Genomic DNA, 17220 nt, shown 5'->3' on the forward strand with positions numbered 1-17220 from the left:
TTCATGTATCGCGAGAGAGTCGGATAGTTAACTTACACCTGGCTCGAGGTCAGCCAGAATGCATGGAGTCGCTAACTAGGATACTTACCAGTCAATAATCCACATGATTGCGAGGATAATACGAGCGGAGTCTTTGAGTGGGGAAGTGCAGTAGTAGTAGGACGTGGGTGTGTATGGGTGAAGTAAACTTGGGCAAGACGGCGGCCATGGAGGGCGGAACTGATCGATGGTCCGGGCGCCGAGTGCTTGGCGGCGCTGTTCCGAGCTCTCGCGAAGAACTTGGACATCCACCCTCACGAAACCGAAATCACCGCATCCCCGTCTAAATCCATCACAATGGCCGTCGGAGTACGTCAGATCCCCTCCAAGCACCTCGTCGAAGCTCTGGACAGCCCAATTGCTGCCCCGCCAACGAGCCCCCACCCGCAATGGCAGCCCCGAAGTGAACATCAAGAAAACTAACATGTCCCCTCCTACAGCGCAGCGCTGCCCTCAAGCTCGACTGGACCAAGCTGGCCACGCAGCTCGGTCTCAGGGGCCAAACCGCCGCCTCCCTCCAAGCCTTCAAGAAGCGCAACGACGATGCGCGCCGCAAGCTGGCCGTCCTCTCGGAGCAGTCGCAGGAGGTCGACTTCAGCTATTACCGCAGCGTCCTCAAGAACCAGGCCGTCGTCGACGACATTGAGAAGCAGTTCAAGTCTTTCAAGCCCCAGACATACGACGTAGGAAGGCAGATCAAGGCCATTGAGGCTTTCGAGGCCCAGGCCGTCCAGAGCGCAGAACAGACCAAGGCCGTCGTCGACAAGGAGTTGAGCGATCTCCAGAAGACCCTCAAGAACATCGAGGACGCCAGGCCGTTCGCCGACCTCACTGTTGTACGTATACACGGTGATGGATGAATGGGGGCACGTGTGCTAACGGATACTGTAGGACGAGGTTGCGGCTGCCCAGCCCGAGATTGACAAGCGCACCGAGCAGCTCGTCTCCAAGGGTCGCTGGGCCGTCCCCGGCTACAAGGCACGTCTTTGGATAACTTGCTGGAATTTACACATGCATGCTAACAACCCCGCAGGAGAAGTTTGGCGATCTTTCCGTCCTCTAAGCATCTTTTTTCCATGTAGTCAAAATGTACCCAGTCTGGGTTGTATTACCTACGTACTTGTGAACGATTCCAGAGAGTGGAAATGCAATCTAGATTTTGATCAAATTTATCGCCCGTTCTCTAGTTCTGCTCCGCGCCCACAGTAGTCCAGTCAGTATCACTGGCTAGCGGGTATGACGTCGAAACATGCACAAAATGCGGATGATTTTGGTTTTTGGATTGTATATCAAAAGAGGTGGCAGGGTTATCTTCATGCATATTTGGATCTTCTACTAACCCATACTTTTTGCATATCTCGTGTACACTCTATCAGCTTTGAATTGTTCAAGGTCTTCCTATGACACAGTGCAGCCAACACTCTCATTCTGCATCTTGAGCGTACATAAATCGGGCCTTCATACCTCCAGACTGTGATTTCTTTGATGCTTTCTCTCCGCTCGCCTTGATGCAAAAGTGGTGTACCTTTCCCGTACTCTCAGCTGAGATCAGCGTAAGTCTTACTCATCCATCGAAATCTCCCGTCGAAAAACACCCGACTTTTCATCTATGGAACCGAAAATAGTGGTAAGATTTCCAGCGTAGGATGTGACGTCCAGGATTATGGACCGATGATATGGCTTTCCTGTACAAAGAAGTTTGTGAATGCTTTGTAAAATGGAGTAAGTTATTTGGATGAGGTGTATCAGAAATAGAGTTTGCCTAGTGTGCTCGCTGTGAAGTGGTTTAGATATCTGGAGAAAAGTCTAATCATGGTACCAAGATTTCATTCTCAGCATTGCATGTGAAGGGTTTGGCATCTCAATGGGTAGATATTACAGTAAGCTCAGATGTTCATCTCTTTAATACTGGAGTTCTACGATGGGGCTAGGTGTGCCGGACAGATATGTTGATCAAATCGTGAATTAGATAAAGGGTGTTGACAAAGATTGTTTGCGATTTTGGGTCAGGCTGAGATCATATTACCTTTCGAAGGAGTGGATTTGGTCCCAGAAATGGTGTTGTCATAAATAAGTGGTTTTTTTGCCACATGGTGGCATGAATGTCTAACTTGTTCTCACTAGTATACTCAAAATCAGTATATATCTTGACAACACTAGAGCAATTTCATGGAGTAATTTTGCTGGTGCGTACCTTTTCTAAATCTGAAGGAAGTGGCATGTCTGCGCTCCAACGGCGCTGCTTTAGTTCTATCTATCTCAACCAAGTACAACTTGGTCCGGGTGCAACAAAATGGAATTACATGTCGTGCATGCCATCCACACTTCTTGATATCAAGTACATTGCTCTCAAATAGTACGTCTCGGGACATCGTATCATGCACAACGTAGGAACAATTAGATTAAGAGAAGAAAACAGCTACATTAGAATATCAGGATATACTGTGTTGATTCACACCCTGACTACACGTACTAAGCTTGCGCGCCGTTATATGCACAGGTTATTGGTTGGAAATCTCGTCATAGTTTTACTGAGAAAAAAGAACATATGTTCTCAATCTGTACAGCAAGTTGATTGAGATGCCTACATGCACGTTCTCCGCACACCGAACTCTGTCCACCAACGGGCCCCAATCACCCTTAGTATCGTGCAAATATAGTTACCCGGGTTACTGTCACTTCTTCCGACTAAATGGGCAGTAGCGTTGCCCTCATAAATACCGCTTCTACATATACTAACACTAGTGAGACTGGCCAAGTCGGGTAACTATCGGATCTCTGCATCTAACACCAGCGGTTGGACTAAGATGGCGACTAGAGTGACTAGAGCAATATGGAGTAGATACATGAGTAGGTGCCGTTGGGGCCTAACGCCTCTGTCTTTACTATCTTCTAGCTACTTTAACGTAAGGTTAGCAAGTGCAGATGAGCTGAAAAGCTGGAATTTGGTCCAGCCAATTCTCTTACATGTCTTTGGCCGAGAAATGAGTGGTGAGGCATGGCTATAGAATGAGTAGATGTGTTTATGAAAAGCAAACCCAAAAATAACATGATTTGGGCGCATACATGCTTGCTCAAAACCTAAACTTACATGATTGAGCTTTCTCTGCTAGCTGAGATACTCTAGTATGAAGAGTCTCGATTCAATAGGAAGACGTTGAGAGACATTTGTTTGATGTTGTACCACATTTTCTTGTCTTGAAGCCTCACGCTAAGCTGCGACTCAGTTTGTGAAGCTAAGTGGAGAAGAATGGGCAGGATAGACACTAGCCATCTCAACTACTTCAGGCTGAGTGGCAGCCAAGTTAGCTTAAGACGTTAAGAGGAAGAAAGACAGCGCTCTTAGTATTCCGTATTGCACTTTTGGAAGACCCAACTAGACTACCAGGACTCTGTGAGTCCAAACGGGAAATCCGAGAGACGCCAGATAGACTAACCAACATCACATGTCTGGAAAGCTCCAACTACTAACATAGTCCAGTGGCCAAACCAAGGCATCGAGCCAGATGGTCAAGCTCGTTGTGGATACACAACCACATTCATTGTGCCCATCGTATGCAGCTCAGAATATCCTCCCGCAAATCAAGCCGATTTCCGCCTTTCATAGCACGATAACCTGCATTCTAGAATGACCACTCATGCTCCAAGTCCCGCCTCATCCGAACGGAACCACTGCTGCATTCCGCTCAGCCCCAACATCCCATATCACAGGTACCTAGCTACCTAGACACATGCATCCACCCAGAATACGGCTATACGGCAAGTTAATCTACTCATACAAAGGGTATTGCAAGCTTGGGTGTAACACAGATCGCTACCACCGCAGCACCTTCTGTACCCGCAAAACCATACTGTACACACCTATCTATCCATCTATCTTTAGCAACATCTGCAGGACACAGCAAGAAAAAAAACCCCAAGCTTAAAGAAAAAGTAAAACCAGGCCTGTAGCAAGAAACCTGTATGTAGTAGCCTACAGTAGTGTACCAAGTAACGCCGTTATCTCTCTCCCTAGTGTACCGCAGGAGACATGGGCGCAACTCGCGCCGCCAAAGTCTATTTTCCCACCCATCCAATCGAGCTACTGTAGATAGTGCCACCCGTCTCGGAGCCTTTGTGCTGCAAAGGAAGTGATACCTACTATATACCTATGCAGGGCTACGCGGCGTGGTGTGGCGTGGCGTGGCGTGGTTATCCAAACCGTGCTGGTTTGCCCATGTACACCTAGGTGTACTACGTAGTTCCTTAATCCTAGCGTGGTTTCAATTTAAAACACACACACACACACAGAGAGAGAGAGAGAGAGAGAGAGAGAGAGAGAGAGAGAAAAGTGCCTAGAAACCCCATGTCCAGCATCCGTACATCATCCATAGCGCAACTCGACACGTGCACAGGAGCCAAGCACACTGGATTATCAAGCACAAAGGCTCCAGCCCCCGAACCAAGAATCGTTGATCCTCGTGGGGCGTGATGCAACGAATATGGAGCAAAATAAAGTAATCATAATACACCATACGGAGGATTCTGATAAATTGTTTTTTTTTGGAAAGAAAAATACATGGTCCAACGGCGATTTTTCTGGGAGACCATGACACCACCACCACCACCTCGAAAGAGGTGAGAAATCCGCCGCCGCTATCAACAGTATAAATTACTTTAGTGTTGTGCATATATTAGTGTTGTGCTGTTTCGGTTTCTCTCTTGAATATAGTAGTGTAGTAGTAGTAGTAGTAGTAGTAGTAGTAGTAGTAGTAATAGCCACTCAAGTCTTCGGCCTTACTGTGTGCATTTGTCTTGTCTTTGCATGCACTGCATATACCTGAACTTCTCTTTTTCCCCCGCTTCCCCATTCTCCCCTTCATGACTATTAGCATTAGTAAAAAAACCATTATACTCATTTTCATGAGTTATGTTATGTTATGTTGTTGCTGGCGCCATCACGCGAGGAGCCCCGATGTCGCGCCACTCCGCCCAGCCCAGCTCGTGCATGCAACCAGACCCCGTCTTATCTTTTCTGTTTCCGGGGGTACTTGAGACAATCTATTTGGACGTGTGTGTGTGACAGGCTGCAGGTGGCTGCTTTTGGGGGAAAAGGCGCTATGCATGGGGATGAAAGAGAGCTAAAGCGGTGAGGTGGGGTGGCGGCGTGTGAGATACTAGCGGATGTAAGCGGTTGCGAAGTGGTTTTGGTCGTACGATTAGGGCTTGGGGAGCGCGCGGGGATCAGCGACTGTGCAACAGACTGCAGCAAAGCAGTTCGGTGGCGGCGGAAGGAATGTGCGTGTCGCATGTCCGCTTTGTTGCAGTATGCAGTAGTGTGTGGGCGGAGGATCCAGATGCTGGTGTATGTATGTGTGCACTGTGGAGACTGTGCACCGGCGAAACCAGATGCATACTCCCCCAGAAGGCGAGTCAGGGTCGTCCGAGTTTGCAGCCATCACAATCGAAAGCGGCAGTTGACTCTCACGACACGGGAGAAGGCGGATGGAATTTAGATTGATTGTTGATCATTGTCCATTAGTTCGTCGGTCGTCGCATCGAAATGCATAAGTACATATTAAAAAAAAGTCTTTTTTCGTGAATGAAGAGCCAAACACCATGCCGCCTATGCATTAGGAATCTACATGGTCGTGTCATATACGCATACAGTCGTTAAGGAATGTCGTTAAGGAAAAAGGAAAGATCATCCTCCACTACTTCTGTCCTACATTAATTGGTCGTTATAACGGCCGTAACCTGAGATCATTTTTGTAGTGCTGGAACGAGCGTATGTTTTTCTCCTACAAGAAGGCGAAGAGAACAAAGATGGCGGCGACAAGGGCACTGATGCTGGCGGCGCCAGTGGGAGCAGCACCAGTGTACTCGGGTAGTGGGGGTGTAGTAGGTGTGTAGTTGCTTGGAGCGGAAGCCTGGGGCTGACCGTCGGAAATTTGAGTGACAACAGGAGCAGATGCTTGGGGCTGGCCGTCTGAGATCTGAGTTACAACAGGGGCAGATGCTTGGGGCTGTCCATCGGAAATCTGAGTGACGACTGGTGCAGATGCTTGAGGCTGGCCGTCTGAGATTTGGGTAACGACGGGAGCGGAAGCCTGGGGCTGGCCGTCTGAAATCTGGGTGACAACAGGGGCAGAAGCCTGGGGCTGGCCATCAGAGATTTGAGTAACCACCGGCGACGAAGCCTGAGGCTGACCATCCGAGATCTGAGTGACAACAGGCGAAGAAGCCTGGGGCTGGCCATCAGAAATCTGGGTGACAGCGGGCTCGCTAGCCTGGGGCTGGCCGTCGGAGATCTGAGTAACGCTAGGCGTATCATCAGTCATGATAGCCTGCATGTGGATGGGAATGCACTGGCCACCAATCGACTGGCTGTAGAGGTTGTAGAATGTACCAGACAAGCACGAGTAGAACATGGTGGAACCCTTTAGCGATAAGGAACCATTGCTGCAAAGACCAAAGCCTTCTGATTCGACGGCATCTGCCTGGACCGGGGCGTCGAATTGGAATCTGGCAATATGTTAGCTGTTGTGATATGACCAAGTACAAGTTGCAGAAAACATACTGGTAGTTGGAAGCAATGTACCCAGTGCGGCCGGCCTGGTCGGTCAACTTGCCGTCCTTGAGGGTCATGGTGAGAGGGCCATTGAGCTGGCGCCTGACAATGCTACGCCTGGCAGACGTTTCGGTAGCATTGACGGTGGTGATGGTGAATTTCTGATCAGCAGAAGAGGCACATTCGGAGTCGGAGGAGGCCTGGGGGTAGGCAGTGGCAGTGGCCAAAAGGCCGGCGACGATGAAAGACTTCATTCTGTGAGGCGGGATTGAGGTGGTGTATTAATTTAGAGATCGTAGGATACAGTGACGAGGCGGAGTAGACTGATGAACGAGGTATCAGTTACTTGAAATAGATGAATGAGCAAAGACTTCGAGGAGGCTGGTAACACGACAACGAATGTGTGAGATGAGCTGATAGGTAAATTCATGAGGCAGGAAACTCAGCTATATAGGCCCTGCCATTTCAACCTAACTCGTCAAGTATGTCATCGTGGATCGGACATGGCCAACAGCTTGCGCACCACTGTCGAGCAGAGACCACTGATCAACTCCGCGCACCAAGACAACCCTCCAGCCGTTAGCGTTGACGCCTTCCAATGCAGGCAAAGATGGCTGGAGACGGGTGTGCTTGTGCCGTAGCGACAGAGGTTGCGGAGTCTTCTCCAGTGTCATTGGATGCCCATTCAGCCGACCCCTCAGTTAGCTCACCAACCGTTATGCTGGGGATGTGCATGAGCAAAGCTTGGCCCGCCTTCTGTGTAGTCGAGCGTCGTTCCCAGCCCGTGCATTTAATCGGAGAGAGTGGTTAGCATAGCATAAGCGCGTGCTATAGAATGGCTCCAGCTACGTCAGTCGTTTCTTGACAGCATTTGACGCTGTCGACTGACGTCGGCAACCCTCAAACACCAAGTGTTGAGCTCGCACCGCACCGCACCGTATGCATTGCTTTGGGAACATGTTGAACCGAGGCGTTTGTCTGAGTGGGTCTGAGACAAAGGCTCCTCGGACCTGTTAGCGTACTGCAATTTTCATAATTGCGTGTGGCAGGGCGTTATTTCTCGATTGCACCGGTCTGTTTCGTCGCCGTGCTGGACCGTCTGCAGGGTGGTCCGTAGTGGCATGTAGCTGGCGCCATTGGGCTATCCAAGGGCTGGATACAAGGATCTGGCCTGATGGAAAAGGTGTCGAGGCCTCGAATGCCCGCGCGATATCAAAGATCTGTTCCTAATCCGGCACGACGCTTACGTTGCCCAGCGCAGCCCTTGTGGGGTATGTGGTGTGGCTTTTGGTTTTGATGGAGTCGTCTTCAGCCGCTCCACTCGCACTCGTCGTCTCCAGCGGAACCGTTGCCTGGAAGCGCTTGAGACGGCTTTGAGAGGCAGCCATGAGGCCCTTCGGCTGCATATCGATAGTGTGCCGCCTGCGCCTGGCGGCCAGCAATTTGGCCTGCCTTGGCTGGCACTAGGTGTTGAAGACGCTTTGGGTGCCGGGCGCGCGAGTGGCCACGACTGGTCCGCGTCCGCGGCGAATCGTGTACAAAATGCATGGCCTTTGCGAAACATCAGACATGGCGTGGCTTCGTGTGGAGAGGCAAAAGACGACGGTGACGGCAGACGGTGGTGGACAAGCACAAGGCTGGTTGCTGGTGCTGGACGCGTATGCCACGGTAAAGGTGACGTCATTTAAACATTCCCTCTCCGGGACTTGGCGCCTTCGTCCGCCGGACGAACCACTTACAGCATCGGAAGCCGGTCCCATAGCATCCTTTCATCTCTGCTATCGCTAGTCTACACCTACACCTACACCTACACCTAGTCACGAGGCTTCGAATGGGCCACAGCGGCGAGCAATCGGCTGTTCCGCCTCCTCTTCCGCCCTCCACGGGACCGCTGGAAAACAGACCAGCAGACTCATGCTCATGCTCAGGCTCCCTCACTCAAGTTGCTTGGCCTCGGCGATCATGATCCCACCATGGGCCCCGGCTGCTAAGTAAGGCTGATCTCCAGGATATTGACGGGTGCGCCGGCCAGTGGCAGTGGCTTGCTCACTGCAGGGCCTCTCCCCCTACCCGCTCCCCTGCCCCCCCCCCACCACCACCATCACCTGGCCCTCTACACCTATAGTAGAAGTTGGGAAAGACAGGACAGCCATCCGATCTTCCGTCCTCTCCAAGCGCCCAAGGTGACGCACACCAAACAAGAAGTTGTTTGACATCCGGAATCCTCGGCATCTCGTTGAGCGCGCTGGATCACGTTACTGCAACGTCTCTCAACAGGACCAGCTTCATGTATGTAAGCCTTGCATAGCACAAGCAGAGAAAGCCGCGGTACGTTGTCCTGGTCCAGGCAAGGCCCGTTCTCTTTTCATAGTATACACACACCCATGCGACTGATCAAGGTTAGCACCACATATCGGCGTGGCACCGGTATATTAACGAGTAATGCACCTCCAGATTGGACGCAGATAACCCATGGTATGTGACTACTAAAGATTGATTTGCGCATCGAGTATCCATTCTTGTCATGCCAACATCCACCAGCTAGTACGTAGTAATGCTAAGAAAGAATGAACAGAAGAAGAAGAAGAAGAAGAAAAATCGGCCTTTGGTCGTCGTCTACTCGTTTCACCAAACTTTGCAATCATTTCTCTTATCCCACCTCTCACTTGCAAAACACACTTCCCAGCCACCTTACTTCCCCTCTCCAGCCCGCTTCACGCCTCCTGCTACGTTGTTTGCGCCCTTTTCGATGCTTGTGGCGACATCTGCAACGCCCCTTGCAACCGGGCGGCCAGCACTGCCCGTGGCGCCCTCGACCTGCGTTGCAGTCCAACGTCAGCATGTGCCTGTTTTATGCAGTGAGTAGATATGATCATTAATTTACCGTCTCACCGACGCCCCTCCCAAGAGCGCCCACGACACCTCCCAGCGTGTTTGTAACGCCTCCGACGGTATTTCCTACCGTCGAAGTGACAAACTTGACGCCTGATGTAACACCACTTTCCTGTTGACCGATGGGCATCTTGCTTTTTTTGCTCTCTCGGCTGTTTTGGGAGGCGAATGGATGCTGATGCTGGATGTTTCGGGTATTTGATCGTGTTTCCCAACCGATCTCTCCTCGTGGGTATGTATAGAACGATATCTGACGATTTTAATTTGTTTGATTATTGTTTTCTCTAGTCTTGTTGACCCAAGAGAGTAAGAGTAATAGCAATAATGAGTTTTCCCAGGAGAGGCCCTGTCGATGCCCTGAATCGGGCTGGCTTTTATGCCCTGCCTCAGCGGGTGACGTCATGCGGCTTTTCGCAACACCATCACTCGCATGCGCGCGTGGTGTTTTCAAGATGTGCGCCAAACTCTTTTTCTATTCGTTGTCGCAGCCAATCCTGCTTTTTTCGAGAGGCGAAACAGCGCCTTGTTCAGATCGCCGCAGATTGATGTGGCGTTTGGCCATCCTGGTACACATCGATTCCTCCCGCAGGGCTGTTTAGGCGAATGCAGTGACGACTTGCTAGTAATACTACCTGTCTGGATGGAATATAGAGAACCTGGTATAGACGGCGACGACAACGGACCCTTGGCCACGATCCTGGTAGAGCTCACGACGTCGACGTTCATGACGACTTTGAGCTTGTCCGTCGTCATGGCCAGACCACATTTTTTTTATGCGGCTGGGCAGCGCCGTATACACTGGAACATGGGTTGTATACGTACGTGCGAGTTCTTCGGTCTTGGGGTGAAGGATAACTCCATCCTGGTGAAGAGATATACCGCACAGCAGCTTACGGCCGACACAGCATCGGGGGTCGGAGGTTCAAAGACGCAGGCCTGGACGCCTGAACAGCAACGTCGTCCACAAAACGGCAACATAACCTGATCTATGTCACGCGATCGGCCAACCTCAACTGGTCGTCTGATATTCGGGGAAAACACCCCATCGTGAAGTTGAAGGCGTGTTGGCCTTGCAGCCATTGTCCTACCGCCGACTCTGAGGCCATTGCACAACAGAAACATGAACAAAGCCCGTCTCTAGGCCTCGAAAATAAGAGACAGGTTGGCCCACATAGTAATGTTGATGCTTAAACCACCATCCTAAATCCCCCGCTCGATTCGTCCGACTTTTACACGTATATCTACGCTATCCAGGAGAGCTGGGTCAACCTATCACCACCAACAGCTTTGAAGTTTGAAAAAAAAAGGAAAAACAAAAACACCTTACACATACGCAGCTTGTTCAAGTTGCCACACCACCAACAACACCTGGAGCCTAGGAGGCAGACGTCAGCGCGCAAAAGCAGTCGCCATGACTTCCCTCTTCCCACATACACCCTACGCCGAGGACCAACGGTACGCGCGCAGTATCCTGTACCTCCACGTCATGCGCGCCTCGGCCATGTCGTTTTCCTTTTTGTCGCTGGCCCAGTTTCCCGCGTCGATTGTGGCGGCGCGGTACCGCAAGACGGCCATCAACTACAAGGCCGTGGTTGCGCGTACACTGAAGACGAGCGGGCGCGGTCTGGTGGCTGGAACGGCTGCGGGTGCCCTCATGACATGGGGCCGCATGCGAGGGCGCGAGGACATTGAGTGGAAGGACAGGTCGTGGCGCATCTTGCAAAACAGCGGCGAAGTCAGGACCGACTGGGTGGCTCTCGGTAGTGCGACCGGAGGCGCAGTTGCGGCTGTGGTGGCGGCGCGCCGGGGCAGAGTCAATATGCCGGTGGGAAGTGCGGTGCTAGGAGGGACAGGCGCTGGCATGGCCGTTGGAGTGCCATATATGGTTGCATCGTATGCAATGGGGAGAAAGGCTGCTTGAAGCTTGGGGGAGTCAAAGGGGGTGGAGACGGACCATATTCAAGCGCAATCAACAGGATACCTTTGAGTGTCTGTATTACGTGTCAGAACGGCCATGTACGGATGACTAGCAGCGTGTGTCAGCTTGGTTCCTTTTTTGATATATTGGATTTCTGATGGACTGTCACTGCACTAGTTGACTCAATTCCGCTACTCTACTTGTTTGACACGGCTAACCACACGCCAACGGCCCCGAGTGCAATGAAAAGGTCCGCACGGCTTCATGGGGCTCCGAAGCATTTGCTCACGCCCACGGCCGATACAAGGTCGGCCTGTTGAGCCAGATGCCAAGACATTGGTGAACAAAGGGAGGCCAAGGACGTGCGCGGGTTTCGCCCTTGGAGTCAACTCAGCCATGGCTCGCACAAGTGAGTGGTAGACTGTGGCTGAGAAGACTGAGCATCCCTGTATGCTTAAGCCTCTCGGTATGGGCGATGTGTCGTGGGACCAAGGGAAACGCCGTGGGCACTTGCACAGCCCGTCGCGCCATTGTGTGTAGGCGACAAGACGCACAATGGGCCTGCGATACCATGGGCATCAGGTTACGCGGCTTTTGGCCACATCCGCTCGTATCGCGTACAGGCAATTTGTGTAGGGACGTCTTGGTAAGTGGCAGTACAAGAGTCGGTCTGGACGCGATATTGATAATCCGGCCAATCGGGCATATTTGGAAGCCTTTTTCAGCAAGGACATGGCGCGACACAGCCGAGGCGTGTGGTAGGGGGAGCAGGCCCACGTGCAAGGGCGAGGCAGCGGGAGCCACACTGGTTGTCCATGGCGTAGCTGGGAGGGGGGGGGGGAGCTAAGCCCGGTAACGTTTGCGAGTCGAGGACGAGTGTGTTGCCGGGCAGCGGAGAAATTTCTGTGGTGTCGGCGGGGCGAGAACAGCCGACAGGTGAGCCCCGTCGACTTGGTGGGGAGAAGGGGTGCGGAACGTGAGACGTTTGGCCAAACCTTAGGCTGTGATTCGCAAAAAGAGGGAAATTTGGGGCGCAGGCACGTGCCGGCCGGGCTGGTTGACAGTTTTTTATGCTTGGTTATGTAGTCTTATTGGTATGGCTTGGCCGGCCGGCGCGCTTGGTCAAGGGGAGTTTTGCAGCGACAAAAGGGCGGGATTCCGCGATTGCCGAATTGCGGGGAGACGGTGCACTTGGCTGGGAGAGTGTGGGGAACGAGACAATATAATGGACCACGAGGCAATGGGCCGGGGGGCGGGCGGCATTGCGAAGGAGTGGTGGTGGCATCGCCAGAGGGCGCGGATAGGGCGACGGTCGAGTGGTAGAGTGTTGGCGGCAGCCTCTCAGATGCCATAGCCCCGGGAGCCGTTTCAGTACCCACGTCCCGCCGATCCCTGCAACGTGCACAGCAGGATGGATGATGGTTCATGTTCTCGGCCTGGGGTATGGCGTCCAAAGCAGCTTAATTTCTCCTTGTGGCCATGCTAAAAGGGACCCCTCCTCTACGGTATCCTTCAAATATATACACGCACCATTCCTGGCCACTGCTGCACGCGGACCCCTCTGCCCCAGAGAACCATGCTCCTCGGCTCTTGTCTTGGACTCCTCACCCTTCTGCTTTGAACAAGATTAAACAAACATGTCGCAACTTCTTCGAAACGCCCTCGTCGGCCTGCACCTCTTTGCCGTCGCCGCCCACGCCGCCAGCCTCAACTACTCGGGCGAGGCCATCACCACACGCTACTGGGACTGCTGCAAGCCCTCGTGCGGCTGGAAGGGCAAGGCCGACTTCTCCCGCCCCATAGAAGCATGTACCGCCGACAACAAGCCCACCGACGACTCGGCCGGCACTGGTTGCAATGGCGGCACCGCCTACCAGTGTGCGGAGCAGCAGCCGTGGGTCGTCAACGACACCATGTCCTATGGCTTTGCCGGCGTCTACATCCTGCCCTCGTTCACTCACGGCGGCATCGAGGACGCGTGGTGTTGCGCCTGCTACCAGCTGGATTTCACGAGCGAGCCTCTGATCGGGAAGAGCATGATCATCCAAGCCTCCAACACGGCATACGACATAACCACGGCAAACCGCTTCACACTCGCAGTAAGTCCACCCCCTTGAGAACCCTGCTTTTCCTGCTTTTTTTCTTGTTCTTTCTCTGTGTTGGCCAAAACTAAGTCTGTCCAGGTACCTGGTGGCAACACGACCTCATCGGGTGCATGCGCCCGGCAATACGGCGTGGACCAATCCGTGTTTGGCCAGGACAATGTAGGAGTCGGGTCAAGCGACGACTGCAGCAAGCTGCCCGAGGCCCTGCAACCGGGATGCCGGTGGCGTTTTGACTGGTTCAAGGACGCATCGTTTCCAAGGTAATGATGCTCCCAATGCTGCAGTATTTTTTTTCTACAAGGGGGGTTACAAACTAACGGTTCCACAGCGCAAACTTCAAACGCGTTGTGTGCCCGGCCGAGATTACGGCAAAGACAAACTGCGTCCGCAATGACGACAAGAGGCTTGACGGTCAGGCATCTTCTGCCCAGAGCCTCACGCCCACCTCGCACAGCACTATGGCTCTCGCTGCCGCCATGATGCTAGGCCTAATATCGATATAGCAGCGGCCATGCGCCCTGCACGTCACGTCCCCGCGGCCCGCTTTACGATCCGTCACGCTCTCTTCTCTCTTCATTTCGCCCGCTGAACGGGTTACACAGCCCCACCAGTTCTTGTCCGACTTTGCCCAGGCTGTGCATGTATGTATGTACGTGTACGTATGTGTATGTGTGTGTGTGCCATGCTGTTACCACGTAGCCATGAAAATCTTAGCAGTTTGAAAAGCTTCATCATTACTCAACGAGAGTAGTAGCCCGCTCCATGCAGAACATTAATATAAAAAAAAGCCATGAGCGGCATTCAGCCCAAGACTAGCCACCAAAACACCAAGATGCAAGATTCAAATCGTGAAAATGGCGACTATGTATGTAAGGTCTCGCCCTTTTTTTTGTTTGTCTTCCTTTTTTCCTTCCTCCCTCAATTCCTTTCCTGTTGGTAGCCAGATCGATAGTTAAACGAGAACAAAGGGCTAGGGGGGCGAAGAAGAAAGAGTTATGCACCCCGCGCACACATGACCGGCGACTCCGAAGTTCCCAAAAGAATGCGGAGACAAAGCCGGCTGGCAACGGGGTCTACCGAGTTAATGTGGGTAATTTTTTATTGGTAGGGTATCCATGCATGAAAATTGGGGGGGGGGAGGGGGGCTTGCCGTGCTTCGTCATCTGACAATGCCATCAGCCTCGGCCTCGAAGAGGGTGAGAGGCGAAAAAATAAGAAGAAGAAGAAATAGAGGCGTCAGGACTGGGCAAGTGAAATGAACGAGGGGCATCTGGGACGCGAAATGGTTGGTTCGGGGCCAGAAATTAGTCGACGCCTGGCAATAAATGCAATCTCTCAGCCAGCACAGCAAAACGGCATGGGAATCCCAAGCCATGGCCATCGAATCAGAGGCACGCAAAAAAAAAGGAAGACACTTGATCACTCGACATCTTTATTACACACCTAGATGTGGAGAACAGGAAAATAATTGAAAGAAAAAGAAAAGAAAACAATTTCATAGGTCATGTCTCTCTCTCCAACCCCCTCCCCCGCATCTCCCCCTAAGCACAAAGAAGACTAGAAGATTCATGATTTAGGCAGACTCACCAAACCAAGCAATGCACCCGCTCGGCAACCCCAGAAAATCTCTCTCGCCCACGCCCCTCATTTTCCCCTCGAGAACCTTCCCGCCCGTTGGCTCGCTAGGCTAGTCCGCTTTTTCCTTCTTTTCCCCATAGCCCAACCAGCTAACAGCGCAGGGCTTTTTCGATGGAGGGAGGGAGGGGGGAGCGGCAGGCAGGCAGGTTAGATTATCCATATGAGCCGCGGGGCCAGTCCGTTAGTGGCAACCGCCAATATATTACCAAGGGCTAAAACGTGGCAGCGGACGCCTCGAAGCATGGCAGGTGTAGACTAAGAGGGGGGGCACACATGACAGAAGTAAGCTGGGGGACGGCGAGCGAATGGCGAGCACATGGGCATGTCAGGAACGGCCATGGAGGAGATTTGCCACTACACTCATCATGCGAGGATGGGGTGGGAAGCCAATTTCCCGCCTGTCATGGTGACGATGGATGAAGGGCATGCATTATCTCCGCTCTCTCTCGCACTTGGGCGCGTAGTGCTTAGTGGCGGATCATGGTGGTGTTAATGGGACGTTGTAAGTCATAGCCATAGTGGTGTAGTGGTGGAGGTATGTAATGCGGATAAACGTCTTACTTGGCGGGGAAAAAACCACCACCACCATCACCACCACCACCATCACCACCACCACCACCAGCCAACCCCAGGACTGGCGGGAAATGACCTCTCGCTATGCGCTACATGCTATTTTCTTACCTTTGTTTCTTTTTACGAGTACGAGGCTTCATCCCTACATCTCTCTCTCTCTCTCCCCCCCTCTTTCGGCTGTACAGCGTTCCGTCTTTACGAACCGCTCCTTGCCGTACTACATACCACTACTACTACTACCACACCCAACTGTACGAACGAAAAAAAAAACAAGGCAGGGGTGTAACATGCAGAGGTAGCCTGACGAGAAAGAAAATGCTACTGTTCCCGTCTCACGCGCGCATAAGTGGTGTTGAACGTCGCAGTTGGCTTTTCTTGGCACGCCCTGTACCTCGCAGTATTCCTCGTATATTCCTCGTATTTGGCAAAAGGTTATTTTTTTTCTTCTTTCTTCTTCGTTCCCTAGGTACTTACTCATGGCGCAACTCGACTGATGTGAGTATTTGAGTTTTGGGCGTCTTTTTCTTACAGCGCTGTTCCCTGCGGGCCAGCGAGATGGCGGGGCGGCGCGGAAGGGGGGAGGCGCGGGCGTTTTACTTTGTCGGGTACGTACCACGAGGGTTGGAGTCCTGGGATAAGCCATGGCAGGTCGTTGGTGGAGCGAGGGATACCCACGCGCAACGGGCAGACTGGGTTTGGGGAGCGCCTCGCCTCGCCTCGCCTCGCCTCGCCCGCACATGCTTCCGCGCAATCCCCGTTGTGCGAGTGCGAGGCTTACGGCTTGGGCACGGCAAGCCCAGGATAGCTCCAAGGGCCCTCGCCGCGCCTTGGTGCCGACGTCCACGAAACAAAAAAGAGCGAGCAAGTCGCCGATTCACACAATGTTACATACAGTAGAGCCGCCGACGAGCCTGAGCCCTGGAGCGAGCGAACTACTCAACCCACGCCCCGTCTAGCTATTACTTCATCGGCGCAATCTAGACACACCATCTCTCTCTCTCTCTCTCTCTCTCTCTCTTTTTTTTTTCTCTCCGACTTCCCCCCGTCCCCCTCGGATCTCAATTAATCTCTCGCAAACAAGCTTCCCGCTAGCTCGATCTGCGAAACTGCCGATTTGCGAGCGATGAAGAAATGAAATGAGATAAAAAAACGGGCGGGCAGATGTCCAGATTGTGGATCGACGCTCCCGTTCAATTTAGAACACGAGGAAGGGAGGGAGGGAGGGAGGGAGGGAGGGAGGGGAAAGCAAACCCGGCATCTACATCAGCATGCAGCACGTAGCATCAGCATCTCGGGGATGGACGGGAGGGAGGGGGGAGGGGGGGCAAAGGGAAAGCGACTCAGATCTGTCCCGCCACGCCACCCAAAGGCCCGACGAGACGACAAAAAAAGGACACACAACACAAGCATACTCCTGGTACCATGATGGTGCCAAGAGGCGCCCTGTGGGATACCATACATAGTCGTTGCCCTTGGACATGGGGCGGCACTGTCACAATGCCATC

General features: G+C 52.6%; 6 protein-coding genes across 6 annotated transcripts; 3 read left to right on the forward strand and 3 right to left on the reverse strand.

The window, feature by feature from the left end:
- The first annotated feature begins 296 nt into the window (after positions 1 to 296).
- SETTUDRAFT_166573 (uncharacterized protein) lies at positions 297 to 1287 on the forward strand. Its single transcript, XM_008023210.1, has 4 exons — positions 297 to 348; positions 480 to 875; positions 931 to 1017; positions 1073 to 1287. The coding sequence occupies exons 1-4, from the start codon at positions 337 to 339 to the stop codon at positions 1100 to 1102; spliced, it is 525 nt and encodes a 174-aa protein (XP_008021401.1). The 5' UTR covers positions 297 to 336; the 3' UTR covers positions 1103 to 1287.
- A 4272-nt stretch (positions 1288 to 5559) lies between these two features.
- On the reverse strand, positions 5560 to 6913 carry SETTUDRAFT_166574 (uncharacterized protein). Its single transcript, XM_008023211.1, has 2 exons — positions 6599 to 6913; positions 5560 to 6543 (listed from the first exon to the last, which is right to left on the reverse strand). The coding sequence occupies exons 1-2, from the start codon at positions 6841 to 6843 to the stop codon at positions 5820 to 5822; spliced, it is 969 nt and encodes a 322-aa protein (XP_008021402.1). The 5' UTR covers positions 6844 to 6913; the 3' UTR covers positions 5560 to 5819.
- A 434-nt stretch (positions 6914 to 7347) lies between these two features.
- On the reverse strand, positions 7348 to 8059 carry SETTUDRAFT_166575 (uncharacterized protein). The gene has a single exon (XM_008023212.1). The coding sequence runs from the start codon at positions 7993 to 7995 to the stop codon at positions 7816 to 7818; it is 180 nt and encodes a 59-aa protein (XP_008021403.1). The 5' UTR covers positions 7996 to 8059; the 3' UTR covers positions 7348 to 7815.
- Positions 8060 to 9280: 1221 nt separating this feature from the next.
- SETTUDRAFT_102229 (uncharacterized protein) lies at positions 9281 to 9611 on the reverse strand (the record flags this gene model as incomplete). Its single annotated transcript, XM_008023213.1, has 2 exons — positions 9281 to 9406; positions 9474 to 9611. 2 exons carry the CDS (start codon positions 9609 to 9611, stop codon positions 9281 to 9283), a joined length of 264 nt encoding a protein of 87 aa, XP_008021404.1.
- A 1281-nt stretch (positions 9612 to 10892) lies between these two features.
- On the forward strand, positions 10893 to 11402 carry SETTUDRAFT_24744 (uncharacterized protein; the record flags this gene model as incomplete). The annotated part of the gene is made up of 1 exon (XM_008023002.1): positions 10893 to 11402. One exon carries the CDS (start codon positions 10893 to 10895, stop codon positions 11400 to 11402), a length of 510 nt encoding a protein of 169 aa, XP_008021193.1.
- A 1547-nt stretch (positions 11403 to 12949) lies between these two features.
- SETTUDRAFT_166577 (glycoside hydrolase family 45 protein) lies at positions 12950 to 14093 on the forward strand. The gene is made up of 3 exons (XM_008023214.1): positions 12950 to 13498; positions 13583 to 13764; positions 13833 to 14093. The coding sequence occupies exons 1-3, from the start codon at positions 13037 to 13039 to the stop codon at positions 14005 to 14007; spliced, it is 819 nt and encodes a 272-aa protein (XP_008021405.1). The 5' UTR covers positions 12950 to 13036; the 3' UTR covers positions 14008 to 14093.
- The last annotated feature ends 3127 nt before the right edge of the window (positions 14094 to 17220 follow it).

This window comes from Exserohilum turcica, assembly GCF_000359705.1.
Source record: "Exserohilum turcica Et28A unplaced genomic scaffold SETTUscaffold_10, whole genome shotgun sequence".
In the NCBI taxonomy this organism is placed as follows: Eukaryota; Fungi; Ascomycota; class Dothideomycetes; order Pleosporales; family Pleosporaceae; genus Exserohilum; species Exserohilum turcicum.